Source organism: Scardinius erythrophthalmus (assembly GCF_964197995.2).
Source record: "Scardinius erythrophthalmus genome assembly, chromosome: 7".
Taxonomy (NCBI): Eukaryota; Metazoa; Chordata; class Actinopteri; order Cypriniformes; family Leuciscidae; genus Scardinius; species Scardinius erythrophthalmus.
The window spans coordinates 42,281,977-42,299,091 of record NC_138227.1 but is presented as its reverse complement, the minus strand read 5'-3'; the positions used below and the strand labels follow the sequence as shown (position 1 = coordinate 42,299,091).

The 17,115-nt window shown below is 38.7% G+C and overlaps 1 protein-coding gene across 4 annotated transcripts in view; it reads right to left on the bottom strand.

The window, feature by feature from the left end:
- The window catches only part of cep295 (centrosomal protein 295), a 44,807-nt gene extending 29,546 nt beyond the window's left edge, over positions 1-15,261 (bottom strand). For all 4 annotated transcript variants that reach the window (XM_081370718.1, XM_081370717.1, XM_081370720.1 and 1 more), the window contains exons 1-10: positions 14,983-15,261; positions 10,743-10,943; positions 8,630-8,754; positions 8,435-8,528; positions 8,238-8,354; positions 5,724-5,864; positions 5,130-5,313; positions 4,822-4,971; positions 4,525-4,734; positions 2,045-2,151 (exon numbers count right to left, since the gene is read on the bottom strand). In XM_081370718.1, the coding sequence (XP_081226844.1) occupies positions 2,045-2,151; positions 4,525-4,734; positions 4,822-4,971; positions 5,130-5,313; positions 5,724-5,864; positions 8,238-8,354; positions 8,435-8,528; positions 8,630-8,754; positions 10,743-10,943; positions 14,983-15,081 (1,428 nt within the window). In that variant the 5' untranslated portion in view covers positions 15,082-15,261. The remainder of the gene's footprint in view (positions 1-2,044; positions 2,152-4,524; positions 4,735-4,821; positions 4,972-5,129; positions 5,314-5,723; positions 5,865-8,237; positions 8,355-8,434; positions 8,529-8,629; positions 8,755-10,742; positions 10,944-14,982) is intronic.
- Between the last annotated feature and the right edge of the window lie 1,854 nt (positions 15,262-17,115).

Here is a 17,115-nt window from a genome sequence, read left to right as displayed (position 1 = left end):
ACCTCAGTATTACGTTTGCTGAAGATAGAACTTTTAATAGTTGGCTAGAGTTGGCTCTGGAGTCTTCATTTAATGCCCATATTATGCCATTTGAAAGATTCTTAACTTTTTTGGACTCATCCTTCTGAAGTTAGAACTATAACGGCGGTGGTATGGCAAAACTTTTTTTTTTTGTATGTGAATGAATGCCGTTTTTCACGTGGATATTATGACACGAGTGAAACAAAGCTTTGTATACAAAATAAATAATAGGTTGGCAATTAAATGTTACAGTGCAACCATTGGGAAACATGAGCCTGTTCATTTAAGTCATTTGTTGACTTTGTATTCTGATTTTCCACAAACTTAACAATATTCCATTAGTTATTCCACTGGACATGGAATCTTTTCTCTTTCCCAAATCTTCACTCACATATCAGCCATTTTCAAAAGGGGATTATAAACCTTTCTTCCTTTCATTCACTTTTAACAGCAAAAAAAAAAAAAAAAAAATAAAAAAAAAATCTGTGTTAGATTAAACTGAGAAGGGTCATAGCACTTGCATATTGTTGTCCTACTGTTAGTTTAAATGCTTCTATTGTTCTCATTTGTAAGTCGCTTTGGATAAACGCGTCTGCTAAATGAATAAATGTAATGTAAATGTAATATTCACATCCTTTATTGCGGTAAAATTTTTTAAATCCTAATAATCTCACATCCCTCTCAAATCGCAGAGAGGACTCATTTATATTTGTGGGAAAATATATTTAACTTTACCTTGATTTACTGATGTTTATTTCAATGTTTAACAGGCTGTAGTTTGCAGGGCAGATGTTGTTCGCAGGCAGCCAATGAAGGCCATAGGCTGGCATTATGCAAATGTGCTACACTGTTTCATAGGCAAGTAACAGGGAGTAAGTGACTTACTGATGACTCATTTAAGCAGTTCAGAATCTATTTTCTCTTTTACTACAACTGTAACTATTTGTCATGCACTTTTATTTGTCATCTTTGAAACTTTGCATACCTTTTACATTCACAAACAGCTCTATTACACACTACAAGAAAGGGAATATTTGAAAAACCATAACAGTGGCACTTTAACAGAATGACGACTGAGCTCAGTTCAAGTGTAGAGACCCTCATGAAGCGTGTGTTCACAAGCATTCAGGTAACGGTAGTTTCACATCACAGCTCAGCCGCTTGAACGACACCTGAAGGATCTATAGCAGTGGTCTTCACTATTTTTTTTCATGAGAGCCGCACTGATAGAACAAAGTCATCAATACCATGTCTGCTTATCAATCTGTCACCCCTGAGCAGTCAATGCAATGCAATAAACACAAAAGGGTGGAAAAAAAAACATTGATTTACCAATCAAATTTGTAACTGAGACAAGATGATTTGCCTTCTAGAATACATTCATCCCAGAATTTTTTTTTCTACATTAGCCCATCATGTATCGAACCATCCAAGAGCACGTCATGCAGCGTTCAGAGCTGGAAAGACCACCATACCTGGCATCTCCGCAGAGACTGGATGTTTACATAAACAACTTTTGTTTCAATTGGACTGAATTCATTCCGATTGATGAATCTGAATGTATTGTAGTTCACATGAACACTAAACATCGTGATGTGATACATGATCGGGCTGATGTGCGCGTTTATAATTCAAAAGATTCAAATCAGAATAGATTTGACATGCGCACACTGCACAAATATACAGTTTCACGCTGTCGTCGCTTAACTATTCTCCTACATTGGTTCTTCATTTGTTTTAAACAGCAGACTTAATATTTATCCAATTCTGGTCATAATTTGGAGACTATGAGCATATGAACCGTTGAGTTTGTAATGGGTTATGTTATAGCCCTACTTGTTTTTATGAAATATCTGTAGTGACTGCATGATCATATCATCGTATTTTTACCGCCATGCGAGCCACAAATTAAAGCTTGGCGAGCCACGCAATGAGTAACACTGATCTATAGTGTACGGGAGCCGCATCATGTGCACCAAACGCCTCATGTAAAGCACACAGAGACTGTGATGAGTGGACTCACGTGGGCTGCTCTCCTCTGGCTCTCGGCGGACGCCGGCTCTGGCTGGTCTCGCTCCTCGGGCGGCAGCAGCGTTCCTGCCACCACAGCTTCATCGCTCACGTCAGGCCCTGAGCAGCGACACCACAGGACTAATCAGCAGCAGACACAAGCCAGTGTGACACTGAAGACTATTAATCAGGGGTGTAGCGATACACGTATTCGTATTGAACCGTCTGGTATGAGGCTTTCGCTTCGGTACGCATTACAAACCGAACGATTCGTTAGGCCATTTTTCCTGCCGGTGCAATCACAACGTTGCCCAACATCAAATGGCAAACGTAATGAAAGCGGAAGAAACTGCGCTACTCATTTTGTGCTTCACGGACCGTTTATCAGTGGACCATCAATGTCAGTCCACAGATCTGCAACATTCACCATGGATTTAATGTAGTAACACTCACTGTAACCATGGAAGTGTGGCAGGAATAGTAAAATGCTTTCAACATCTTTTTCCAGGACTTCAAAACTCAAATATCATATTTAAATGATATTTTGAATGTGATGACCAAAACATTATTTGTTCATCCTTCAAAGATCACCCCCATTTATAAAACTAAAAGTTTTAAGATGTAGGAAAACTCAAATTTTATTTAAAAATAACTTAATACTTATTAAAAAAAAAAAAAAAAAAAAAATATTGAATTTTGTGAACCGTTACAACTCTACTATTAATATACTGAAAAATAAATGAAATGCTTAAATTTACACACGTAAATGATCAGTTTAAGCACAAATGAAGGAAATGTGTCTGGTGTGTGGACTGGAGAAATCCATGTGTCAATGAGTCAGCTAACAAGCAGGACAATATAATACGCACCGTTTCTGTTTTTTAGTCTATTATTATCCTATTAGTCGATGAGAAGAGAATTAGTCGACCAAATTTTAATTAGTCGATCGGTTGCAAAAAAAAAAAAAAAAGTCCTGCAGTCTGAGACGGACAGATCGTTAACACGGCTAGGCCTGTCACGATAACAAATTTTGCTGGACGATAAATTGTCCAAGAAATTATCGCGATAAACGATAATATTGTCGTACTGAGACCATTTTCATTTAATATAATTATAATGGCATAATAATGCAGGTACACCTTTTCAACGATCTATAAACTTTTATTTCTAAAGAATATTAAACATTGAAAACGGAAAACATTTTAAATATCCAAAAAAATGAACAAAACAACCAAAAACAATGAAAGCAATGGACTCTTAGTGTCTGTTAACAAAATAAATGTCTGTTAATAAAAAAAAAATGAAACAAAATTGCACTTCAAAAAATATTAAATATTAGGCTTTAGACATTATTAAATAGTGATACATTCCATAACAGGCAAAACTGACAGTTAGGACCTTTGTAAACAAATAAAAAAAGCCTCAACAAGCCATATCACCCAAATTTTGCACTGTTACTCCTGTTACTTTGTCAAGTGATTGTGTACTGTCGGGAAGACAGAGACGCACTTTATTGCGTGCATGCTACGCACTGAAAATACTTGGTTAGGATTAGGGGTGAGGAGTGCGTGCGTATTACACGCCATAAAGAGTGTATCATATGCACGCAAAAACTATTTTTGGCATATAAATGGCACGAGAAATAACATTTGTGGTATAGATATGCATTTTCATGTGATTGGGCTCGCTGTCGCAACTCACAACTAGCGTCTTCTCTCTCTCCCGGCAGTAGCCGCAAACAGTCCCGCGGCCGCCGGCGCTTTCCCATACAAAGACCATGTGACTGACAAGCGCCGCCTTCCCACACAAAGACCATGCAACTGACAACAAGAGGGTTCACTCCTCCTATACGCTAAAGAACCGAGCGAGAGTGGTCATCCAGTCTCTTTGGTAGAGAGAGAGAGACGAGGAAAACAAACAAGCATGCAAATGGAATTATCGCGGCCGGAAAAATTATCGAGCTCATTTTTTTTATCGTGCGATTAATCGACTTATCGACTATCGCGACAGGCCTAAACACGGCTTGTCCATGTGGTGATCACTTCAGGCAGGAAAAACAAATGTTTGCCTATCATTTGGCGCTTTTCCACTGCATGGTACGGTACGGCTCGCGTCGGCTCGCTTTAAATGGTACCACCTCTGTTGAGGTTCCAAGCGTACCGTACCGATACTAAAATGTGATGTGAAAACACTGCAGTATAAACTTCAAAAAAAGAAATGGCTGAATCGTGGTCAGTGGACGAGGTGCAGACGTTCCTCTCGTTGGTTGCCGAGGAGTGGATGGGGCAACACGGAATGAAAAATTCGCATTTAATATGATGTCATGGTAGTAGAGAAGGCAACTATATAACGATCAGTCCCACCCACTTTGAAGCGGTACTAACTGCAGTGGAAAAGCAAACGAGCTAAAGCGAGCCGAACCGTTCCACGCCGAGTCGAACCGTACCGATCCTTAAAAACATTGAGCAAGAGACGAACAATGCTAAGCTTTACCGTCGTCAGTGTGCGCTGGGCTGGGCGTCTGCTCTTCTAAACTGCCCTCGGCTGCTTTTTCCTGGCTGCTCAAAGATCCCGTTTCAACACTCACGACTTCCACATCAGCGTCTCCCTCGTGTGACGTCAGTGTTGTAGCAGCGGCCCGCTGGCGGTCTCTTTGGCTCCTGATGCGGTCCAGCAGTCTCCTCAGAGCCGGTCTACCAGGATCTGCCAAACACAAGAGAGAATATCATCATCATCATCGCCGTCCCGTCACTGCAGATCTGACATGCTGCTCTCTGATTGGCTGCCCACCGGGTGTTTCAGTCACCGGGGTATCAGGCTCCTCCCCTTCAGGTGCACATTCAGGGTCAAGGGTCACATCCAGCTCCTCGTCATGACTAGCAGCAGACAGAGGAGGAAGAGGTTCGGGAATCAGCTGCAGCACCACGTCACCTTTGACCTCTGGAGAAGATCAAATGATGGAAAGCAGTCAATATGCAGAAGAGATCTTAATATGCATTAGGGCTGTCGAATCAGTACATATCAGTACAATCCTTTAACTAGAGCTCATCTGCCGCTGAAACAGATCTGTAATTTGGCAGTGAAGTGCAAGCACATACTGCGCTCCTGCGTGTACACGTCCTGAAAGGCGATCTCCAGCTCCCGCTGCTGCTCGTCCCGGAGCTCCTCCTGTCTGTAGAGAGGCTGGAAGATCTGCGGCGGCACACTGTGGACCGCCTGTCTGCGGCGCAGCAGATCCGCCGTCTGCAGTCGCTCCAGCTCGGAGAGCAGCCGCGCACGATCCTGCACACACACACAGAGAGAGGTGTAGCACATTTCATACACTATGGCCATTCAAAGTGCTTTAGACACATCTAAGTTCATCTAAGACACATAGATGAACTTCTCATCTAGCAAAACACTCCCATTTTATTCTGCAATTTCCAGCTTGGCTGACGGCAGCCATTTTGCATATAGAAGGCTCACTAAATTTCCCCACATTTTCCCGGCACCCCGGCAAATTTTTTTCTTTAACCTTTATAGATGACAAATCTAAAAGATCTAAGCCTTTATAGATGACAAATCCAGTGAGAAACAAACCTTCGCTCTCCACGGTCATGGAACTGCTATAGATGACCCAACTAATTACACTGTGTCTGTGGTGTCCTTTCAAGCGCACACACACACTCAGCGGTGAGGTGTAGCGGCTCTACCTGTGTGTGCTGCTCTCTCCGGAGCGCGTGTGTCCCCCTGAGACGAGCCTTCTCCAGCTGCTCCTGCCGCTCACGAGCGCCCTCTCGCCGCAGATCCTCCACCCGCTGGAGCTCCAGCGCCGCCGCCTGTCGAGCGCTCGGCTGAGCAGAACACACCACAACATCCACCAGTCACGCAAGAGTGCACGATATAGCCACCACATATCCATATCGGCCGATAAATGCTCATTTTTAATGTTATCGATCCAATAAGAAAATTAGGCCGATATATATATCAAAGCCGATAGATAATAGATTAATTACTTCAGTTGGGAGAAATTATATACGACCCCGTCAAATCACAGAGATGCCGATTCACACGGGATTAATATTATCACAGGACCTCAGTGTACGGCGAAATATGGTAGGTCATTTGCAGGGGAATTTTTACTTTACAAATTACAGACATGGCCGATTCACACGGGATTAAGATCACAGATGACCTCTGCAATTATTACACATGACTAGAGGTTAGGGCTGGGCGGTATATCGAGTTTGTACGATATATCGATATATTTTTTTGAAACGATATGGAATGAGGCAATACCGTTTATATCGATACAGTAGTTTGATATGAGCACATCTGAAAAACGCGGAAGACGCAATGTGAGCTGCCGCAGTGAAAGTACATAGGCCTAGTACAATTTGTCCTAAACATGACACAAGCTTATATTAAGGGCTTCAAAATAACTGGTAAGATATAGTTAACAAGTTTAAAGCAGCTTGCCCTGTCAGATGCTTACTGACAGATACTGTTGCTGACTGACAGATAAATACTTGCGCTGTTTAATGCGTTTGAGATGTGTTGCTTTCCTCAGTGCTTAACTTACATTTCACAGGTATATTCTCCATCTGTAAATGTTAGAAAGTCAAACAAATGTGTCCATTTCACTGTCAGGAGAGGACGAGCTTCTGCAATTGAATCTCCGCTAATATTCAAGCTTCCGTGAATGAGCAACGCCGCGCGCATGCGCGCCAAACAGACGGAGCACAATAGAATAGTAGCGCAATAATTCTGACTAAAATATACATATTGCTAAAATATTTGTTGTTGGAAACAATAAATATGCCATATGGGGAATTTTAAACCTACAAGTATATTTTTATGAAAGTGACCATTATAACGGGGTAATCAAACACAGGCTAATAGTTTAAGTTCTTTTGTTTTTATTTTCATTTTTAGTTTAGCCTTTAGTCAATTTAAAAACAAAAGCATTATTTTTGTTAGAATGTAATGTGATTTTAACCACCTTTTTGCACATAATATATTGCATAGCCTACATTACATTCACTATATTTGTTTCCAAATCCTCCAATATCAACATTATTTGTAGGATATCATTGGGCAGGATGAAAATGGCATGTTTTTAAAATAAATACAGATTTTCTTTATCCAAATGGAAAAATGTAGAAAGTACCGAGATATATATCGTATATCGCCATTTAACCCAAAAATACCGAGATATGATTTTTTGGCCATATCGCCCAGCCCTACTAGAGGTCACCAGGTAATACTTATCCCGTGCGAATAGGGCTTATGAACTGACAGAGCAATAGCCCCTGTTAATGTTAGTCAATAAAATATTTGCGTTCATGTTAGTTCACAGTGCATCAACTAATGTTAACAGACACAACTTTGGATCTTAAAAATGTCTTTTAAAATGTTGAGCTTAACATTAACTAAGATTAATAAATGTGGTAGAAGTATTGTTAATTAATTTTTGATTCATGTTAACTAATTCTAACAAAATGAAACCTTATTATAAAGTGTTACCATTTTTTAATAAGGAAAGTTGGCCACAGGAGTGTCAAATTCATTTTAAAATTTAAGGAATCTTACACTGGTTCAAACTCGGCTACTGTATTGTATATGTTTGATTTATGTTGAAGTGTTTGGGATACGGCTTTTAATGGTGAGCCTTTTATTAATTTATACAGGCTCTCAAAGAATTTAGATTTATCGGCCAATATATCGGTTATCGGCTTTCAAATGTAAAGAATTATCGGACAAAATTGTCATATCGGTGCATCCCTACACTAGAGCCATACGAGAAAAGCCCTACTCGTATGTGTTTTGGCTTGAAGGAATATAGAGAGCATTATGGGCCGCACACTACTTCAGCAGTGTTGGTCCCGTGAGTATGTTTTTCCATTAATTTCCCCCATAGGAATTTAAAATAGTCTTTAAAGGGTCTTTAAAGTCGTTAGGGTGTGTTCACACTTGTAGTTCGGTTTGCTTGGTTCATTTGGTTGAAAAAAACAAAAAAAAACATTTGAAATACATTTTTCACTACATTCTACTGTAGTTTAATTCTTGCATTAAAACATTTAGAATCTATTTGGCTAGAAAACTGCAGCAGTTTGATTGAAAAGATGATTTCTCTGACAGAGAGGGAGAAGTTTAATTTCAGAGCAAATACATAACCACATTATATTCTGATCAAAGATGATGTATGTTTGCTTCTGTGCATGTACCTGCTGCTCGGTGTGCGTCTCTCTGTCCACAGCGGTGTAAGGCATGTGACTGTGTGTGCCCGAGAAGAGCTCTGCTGCTGCTGACCTGAGCGGCCGTGGCGTGGCCTTCCCGATGCTCTGGGACAGGAAACACATCACAGTAATGACATCATGTGTGCTAACAGCTCTCTAACACCCGAGAGTGACTGGCTCTGTACCTCCACTGGGTTTGGCGGAGGCGGCGGCAGACTGGCCACTCTCACGGCTCGCTTCTTCTCCTCCACCAGAGCTTTGCTCCGAGCCTCAATGAGCCTGTCGTCACCATCACATCACATTAATGGGACATAATGCTTTGGCAAGGAAACAACCGTTTTCAAACATCACGTTTTTAGGGTGTTTCTTTGCGCACGGACCTGCAGCGCTGCTGCTCCTCCTCGTGTCTGCGGGCGCTGAGCTCTCGAAGCGCTTCCCGGTGTCTCTCGTCCGCTCGCTCCTGCCTCTCCACACTCTTCTCAGCCAACGCCTCCAGATCAGGCTCCTGCACACAACACATTAAAGGGATCCTTCACCCGCAACTGAAGACTCGCGTTCATGCTGCAGATTTATGGGGGAAATAACAAGCGGAGTGGATGGATATTTACCACCATAGGGGGGTTGTTCACACACTGAGGACACATAATTATTAGGGCTGGGTCAATACACCTATCTCCCGATTCGATACTATCACGATACTTTGGTGCCCAAGTAATGCGATTCAATATTGCAATAACAATATTGCATCCAGCCTCTCATGGAGACTTCAGATGCCCCAACACCCGTGAAGAGATGACTCAACGCCAGCGATGTTATGCCCTATTATGCCCTAAATTAATACATGATTAACTAACTTTATTTTTCTATGTACATTTCTGAAATGCACTTTCTGTAAAGTTGCTTTGAAACAATGTGTATTGTGAAAAGCGCTATACAAATAAATGTGAATTGAATCTTTTTTTTTTTTAACACTAGACCATCGGGAAAAGCTAAATCATACTCTTATACAGATTGTACATGTATAAGATTAGTCATATTTACAAAAACAATTCGTCACATCTCTGAGTTATTTCAGAAGCATACAGCACTACATTCTCTTGAATAAATGATTCAATAAATACAATTAACAGTCACTTGTCACCACCTAGTGGTGAAAATGTAATCGATAAATGCGTAATTTTAAACGCCAAGTTTCTATCAAAAGCTGATTTACTCTATTTTTGATCGCTACTAGACATCAGTGTTTATATCTGAACTTTAAAGGTCCCGTTCTTCGTGATCCCATGTTTCAAACTTTAGTTAGAGTGTAATGTTGTTGTTAGAGTATAAATAATATCTGTAAAATTATAAAGCTCAAAGTTCAATGCCAAGCGAGATATTTTATTTAACAGAAGTTGACTACATCGAACGGCCCGTTTGGACTACTTCCTTCTTTAATGACGTCATTAAAACCGTTTTTTGACTAACCTCCGCCCACAGGAATGCTCCCTCAACTCTACCGAAATTCGTTTATGTACTTGCGCACTTCTAATAACTTACTGTGTTTACTCAGCTCTTACGGTGATTTTCTGAAGTAAAACTGACGCTTCATCTTTTGTGTGATGTACAATAAACTTTATTAAACTCATCAGTATATGTGTGATCATCATTCAGACAGCAGACTTGTAGGCTATTAATAAATAATGGATACATACAAGTAGATGACAAATACGTTATAATAACCGTAATTAAACTACTAAACTATACCTGTTCCATCTCTATACAGCACTCTGACTCTGTAGGCATTATTGTCCGACTCTGGGTCGAACTGAACATCGTTACTGAGAGTTTCTGATATTATCATCATTCCGGGAGATGAATTTGTCCTGAGAGACTGTGTGCGAGCTCATGAAGCTCCGCCCCCTGTGTCGTCCAGCAGCAGCTCATTTGCATTTAAAGGGCACACACTAAAACAGCGCGTTTTTCTGAGCCCCAAAAAATGTCAATTTTAACATGCTGTAAAAAATGATCTGTTGGGTGTTTTGAGCTGAAACTTCACATAAACACTCTGGGGACATCAGAGACTTATTTTACATCTTGTGAAAAGGGGCGTAATACGGGACCTTTAAACTTATCTCAGTACTTCCATGATAATTTAAGCTATTGTATCACAGAAATAATGATACTATGAGGTTGAAAAGACTGTTTGTGAAGCTGTTTCATGACGACTCTCTGGGTCGGCGCCAATGCAGATTTAAATGTTGCGATATGATTTTGTCAAAGTTTAAATAAAGCTATTTAATTGGAATTAATATTGATTCTGTAAGAAAAGAAAAACACCATCGCGATAGCTAGTTGAATCGATTTTTCCCACCAGCCCTAATAATTATGTTCAAAAACAATATAAAAGTGAATTTTGCATTATAGGTCCCCTTTAAATACAAGTGTAGGCAGCCTGAAAAAAGACAGACTGTGCAGTCCCCGCTGAAGTGCTCCAGCCGCTCGCTCACTCACATTCTCCTGCGCGCTGCGGTGAGCGTGTCCGACGGTCCTCAGGCTGTGCTGGTAGAGCGTGGATAAGGCCTGCAGTTTGAGCGTGTGCTGCTGCTGCCACTCGAGCTGCAGTGAGTCCGAGAGCATCTGGAGCTGCTGCTGCCTGCGCTCCTGCACCTGCCGGCGCACCTGCCGCGCGATATAGCGCTCCTGCTCGCGCACCTGCCCAACACAAACACCACGTCAGTCAGAGGCCAACATGCACACATAACCATACTGCCCATAGTCTGCAACTCTACACACCGTTTCAGAGCAGCGTTACAAGGATCATGATGTCTGTGTTTAGAAGATCCGCATGCACTATAGTCACGTTTAGAGCTAGGACATAATACAGTTTACATTAGGGATGGGCATTTTTCAAAAATATTGTATTCGAATATTCGGGTTAAAAAAATATATAATATAATATTCGAATGTTCACGTTTAAATGTCGTTTAACGAGAAATACGGGGTTTTTTTTGACGTTTTTGTCACTATTTCTGAACAAGCTTACGATTAGGCAATATAAATAAGCTTATTATACAGTACCAGTCAAAAGTTTGGAAACGTTACTATTTTTAATGCTTTTGAAAAAAGTCTCTTATGCTCATCAAGCCTGCAGTTTAAAAAAAACAACAACAAAAAAAAAACAGTAATATTAGGAAATATTATTACAATTTAAAATAATGGTTCTCTTTTTTAATATACTTTAAAATGTAATTTATTTTTGTGATGCAAAGCTGAATTTTCATCAGCAAGTACTCCAGTCTTTGGTGTCTTATGATCCTTCAGAAATCATTCTAATATGCTGATTTATGATCAATGTTGGAAACAGTTGTGCTGCTTAATATTTTTTTATAACCTGAGATACTTTTTTCAGGATTATTTGATGAATAAAAAGTTAAAAAGAACTGTATTTATTTAGAATAGAAATCTTTTGTAACAATATACACTACCGTTCAAAAGTTTGGGAACAATAACTTTTTTTTTTAAAGAAATTAGTACTTCAATTCAACAAGGATGCGTTAAATTGATAAAAGGTGATAGTAACGATTTATATTGTTAGAAATGTTTTTATTTTGAATAAATGCTGTTTTTATGAATAAATGCTGTTAACGTTTTACTAAATGAATCCTGAAAAAGTATTCCAAAAAAATATATTAAACAGCACAACTGTTTCCATCATTGATAATAACTGAGTATCAAATCATCATATTAGAATGATTTCTGAAGGATCATAAGACACCAAAGACTGGAGTACTTGCTGATGAAAATTCAGCTTTGCATCACAAAAATAAATTACATTTTAAAATATATTAAAAAAAGAGAACCATTATTTTAAATTGTAATAATATTTCATAATATTACTGTTTTTTTTTTGTTTTTGTTTTTTTTACGGCAGGCTTGATGAGCATAAGAGACTTCTTTCAAAAACATTAAAAATAGTAATGTTTCCAAACTTTTGACTGGTACTGTACATCGTAAGGTTTTCTTTTAGTTGAAAACATTTAACAATATGTGCAAACAAAAAAAACAAAGAACAAAAGCATTTAATCTCAAGCAGCGGGAACAGAAAAACGCTCGAGTCAGCATTATCGTGTTTATATTGTAATATCATTTTCATATTAGTAATTCCAAACTTCGTGAGGCAGACGACGACATTATGTGATTAAATACAATCAACACGCTCCACAGCGCCACCCAGTGCATTTAATTATAACTGAGAAAAAAATTAAAGGAAAAAAGAAAAATTAAGAGTAAAATTCGAATAGCATTTTACTTTTCGAATAATAATTACAGATTGAATATCAGAACATTTGAATATCCGTGAACATCCCTAGTTTACATTATGCAACGATAGAGCTGGGTGATAAAACGATAACTATCGTGATAAATTTTCCTCGTTAAAACGATAACAAGAGTTTGATAAATGTTCAATATAATGTTTATGCGCCAAAAGCAGAATGAAACAACTAGTTTATAGGCGGATGAAACGGCGCTGAGAAACACTGAGCGCAATGATACAGTCTGGAGGCTTTGCAATCTACAAATCACCATCATTTACCACGGATTCACTGTAGTAACACTATACGCCATGGTATTGTGGCAGAAATGTCGGATATTCATTTAGAATTTTATTATATTATTAATGTAGACATGTATTAAAGGAGTAATAGAATATAACAGTATTTTTTTGTGATTAAGTTATAGAGTTTGTGCATTTATACTAAGTGTATTTAGGCTACCGTTTTTCATACCAATACCACATAAACCATAGACATTACAGGTATTGAGGTGCTAAGTGTGGTTTACACTGTGGTTATCATGATCTAAATCTATGCTACTATGGAAGACCAATGGTTCATTTTGATTAAACTCAAATCAGAATATTTACATTTTACCATAAAAAAATAGATTGTTACAATTTGAGTGTTTGTCATGTTCTGACAATACAGAGTCTGTGTGGTTTCTACAAACTTCTCTTAGGAGCAAAACTGTGCCTTGAAAGAAATAAAGATTTGACATTTATCATGATAATTATCGATATCGACTGATATGATCATGTTTGGCCACATCTCTTCGCTACGCAACGAAACAATCACGCAGCCAAGATTAGCTATTTAGCTTGACGCGAGTGCGCTTTATGCATGCGGATACAATTGGACATACTTTTAGGAGTTGTAGTAGGTTGTGTTATTTATTCATTATCTGGTGATAGTGAGGATTATGAAACCTGACAGGGGTTGTTCATTTATGACAATGTGGTCACTCATCTCTGACTGATAGATGAAGACTCCCTAAACTAACACTGAAAGGAGGATTGTATGTAAACCTGCCCTGGAACTATAGCCTATGTATGTATTGTGAAAAAGCAATAAAAAAATGTTTACTTGAACTGAACTTCAGAAATCACTCTAATATGATGATCTGATGCTCAAGAAACATTTATGATTATTATCAGTGTTGAAAACAGTTATTTACATTTTTATTTCATGATGCTATGATGAATAGAGCGTTCAAAAGAACAGCATTTATCTGAAATCTAAAGCTTTTGTAACATTAAACACTACCGTTCAATAGTTTGCGGTCAGTAAGAATTTTAATTTTATTTTTGGGGGGGAAATAAAATAAATCAATACTTTTATTCATCAAGGATGAGTTAAACTGATCAAAAACTGACCAAAAGTTACAGTAAAGACATTTCTAATGTTAGAAAATATTCTATTTTAAATAAATGCTGTTCTTTTGAACTTTCTATTCATCAAAGAATTTTGAAAAAATGTGTACACAACGGTTTTCAACATTGATAATAATAATAAATGTTTTTTGAGCATCAAATCATCATATTAGAGTGATTTCTGAAGGATCATGTGACACTGAAGACTGGAGTAATGATGCTGGAAATCAGCTTTGATCACAGGAATAAATTACAGTTCAAAATATATTAAAATAGAAAACAGTCATTTTAAATTGTCATAATATTTCACAATATTACTGTTGTTTTTTTTTTATATTGTTTTTTATCAAATAAATGCAGCCTTGGTGAGCAGAAGAGACTTCTTTTAAAAACATTTTAAAAAATCTTACTGACCCCAAACTTTTGAACGGTTCACTTCAAAATTAAAATTGTCATAATTTACTCACCTTCAAACATGTATGAATTTCTTTCTTCTGCTGAACAAACACAAAATAAGATATTTTGAAGAATGTCAGTAACCACCAAACAGTTGAGGATTTTTTTTCCTACTATGGAGGTCAATGGGGTCCATGAACTGTCCATTACTACTGACATTCTTCAAAATATCTTCTTTTGTGTTGAGCAGAAGAAAGAAATCACAACTTGAGGGTGAGTGAGTTAAACGATGACAGAATTTCCATTTTTAAGTGAACTATTACTTTAAAATAAGTGCAAAATAAGTGATACACAGTAGGCCTACATTAAGTAGGGGGGAACATTATTGGACTAAAATACATTTCTAAATTACATTTTACACATATTTATAGTATTTATTCCACAGTGTGTTCAAGCCAAAGCCAACTGATGCCAACACTCGCTATAAAGCGATAGGACTGGTTGTGTTTATAGTGGGCTTTAAATGACTCTAGAGTTGTGTTTATAGTTTACATGTATATGTAAATGCCTCTGACCTGTTGCGCTAGGACTGGTTGTGTGTGTCAGAGTTGTGTTTATAGTTCATATGTGTATGTAAAAGCCTCTGACCTGTTGCAGGCGCAGTTTCCTCCGGCTCTCCAGCTCCTCGCGCACCAGCTGCGCCTCCTCATTCGGACTGAGTCTCAAAACACTCGCTTTCCTCCTCATTTCTTTCAGATCATCAGCTCCTGTCACACACACACACAGGCTTTCTGACAAATATTATCATAGTTCACTGAAGGACGGCTTTCACTCGCCGCGGACAACAGGAGCTCATGCTAACGAGAGACTTTTGTTTGATCGCCTCCATGTCAACACAACTAACGGCTGCTTCTAACCTGCTGCGTCACTTCCGCTATTTAAACCTCCCGCGGGACGGCTTGGAGATGCAGTGTTTTTTTGTTTGTTTTTTTATAAACATAAAATAACAGAACGATTTTGTGTGTGTCTGCGTAAGCTCTGATACATATCCAAACAGATAAATAATAATAAAAAAAAAACACTTGACAACTTAAACTTGACCATAAACCATTAACCAAAACTCAACAAACAGCAGTTACGACCATAGAAATAAACACTAGATATACACTGTATATATCTATGAGTTACGACAAGCTACACAGGAGACAATGGAAACATTACGGCTACTTAAACACAGAGAGAGGAACAATGACTGTGAGAAATTACAAAATAAAAGACATGAAACTCAAAAAGTGCAAAACGTCCAATAGTCTCATTGGCTGAAATTAATCACGTGCAGTCACTCAAATAAATACTGCAGGAATTATTAATAAAAATGTACATCAATTAATAATACAAACTAATGAACTTTATTATATTGTTTGAGATAAGATAACTTTAGTAAATCAATTTCTTATGTAATTATATTACAATAGGCATATAAGCACTAGCCTGCATCAGCCAAACACTCGCCAAGCATCAATCGCGTGCCAAAAAAGGCGATCAAATTTCAAATGAGAATCATTTATAAATCTGTTGTCAACAGAGAAGCCTTAAAGTCCCCTGTAGTCAATCATTTTATGCCTTAAAGCTCATCTTTGATCAAACAAATCTATGAATATGCAAATTAGCCCTCTCCCTCACACCAGCTCAGGGGCCTCATTCATAACTGCATACGCACAAAATAGGCCCTCAAAGAGGCGTACGCCACTTCCGACGCATTATTTGTGATTTATAAAAACAAACTTGACAGGAAAACGCACTCGGGTTACTAACGTAACCTCGGTTCCCTGAGAGATAAGGGAGCAAGTATTTCGTAACTATACAATATGGGAAAACTCCTTTCCTCGAGAATGAAGCCTTTATTTTAAAACGCAGTGCAGCTGCACAGCGAGCACAGTGCAAGCTGTCTAATGCTGTGTTCATACCGAACACGAATTGAGCATCAAATTTACTTCTATCGCGTTTAGCTGGACGCTTGAACATTTTAAAGTGAGCGTTTATAGCGAAATAGACGCACATTCGAGCCGAAATTCGCTTCTTGTGGGAGGGCCAAGTGCTAGGCGGTTGTCTGTTTGCAAGATGGCTGATGATGATCGAGCATTCATCGAGAGAGTTACCGCTCTGTATTTGCTCTGGAGAGCAGAACAGCGGCGTAGGGGTCATCGTCGCCATACTTGGGTCCACCAGAAACTCTCCGGAGGCGTACCCAGTTTGGCAAGTTTCACTACTTGCTCCAGGAGCTGCGCCTGGATGACAGCCGCTTTCCAAGGGGGTAATCCAGCATCCGGAAAGCGTACCTTCTGGGGGCATCCATTGGCTAACAAGCCATCACCTGCTGTTAGCATTCATTGACTCCCATTCATTTTGGCGTCACTTTGACAGTAGCTATGTTTCCATCAACTTGTCAATCGAATTATCTGAAGTTCGGTAAAAAAAATCATGCGAATTAAGCTGCTGAAAGTGTGTTTCCATAAAACGGCTTTAAAGCGAATAAAAACCTGTGCGTAATGACGTCACATGCTGTTTTGCGATCAAATTGGTATATCGAATTGATTTGAGACATTTTAAGGTGTTTCCATTCATTTTCGCACTGAATCGCACAACATTCAAGCAAACATTTGCGAACAAAGTTTTGCAAGACAAAATCAATAGGCCTATTGCACAAGTTGTAATGGTAAATATTGCACATATTTTTCATCCGCTACCCGCCCGCAAGGAGTTCATTATCCACCCACATCC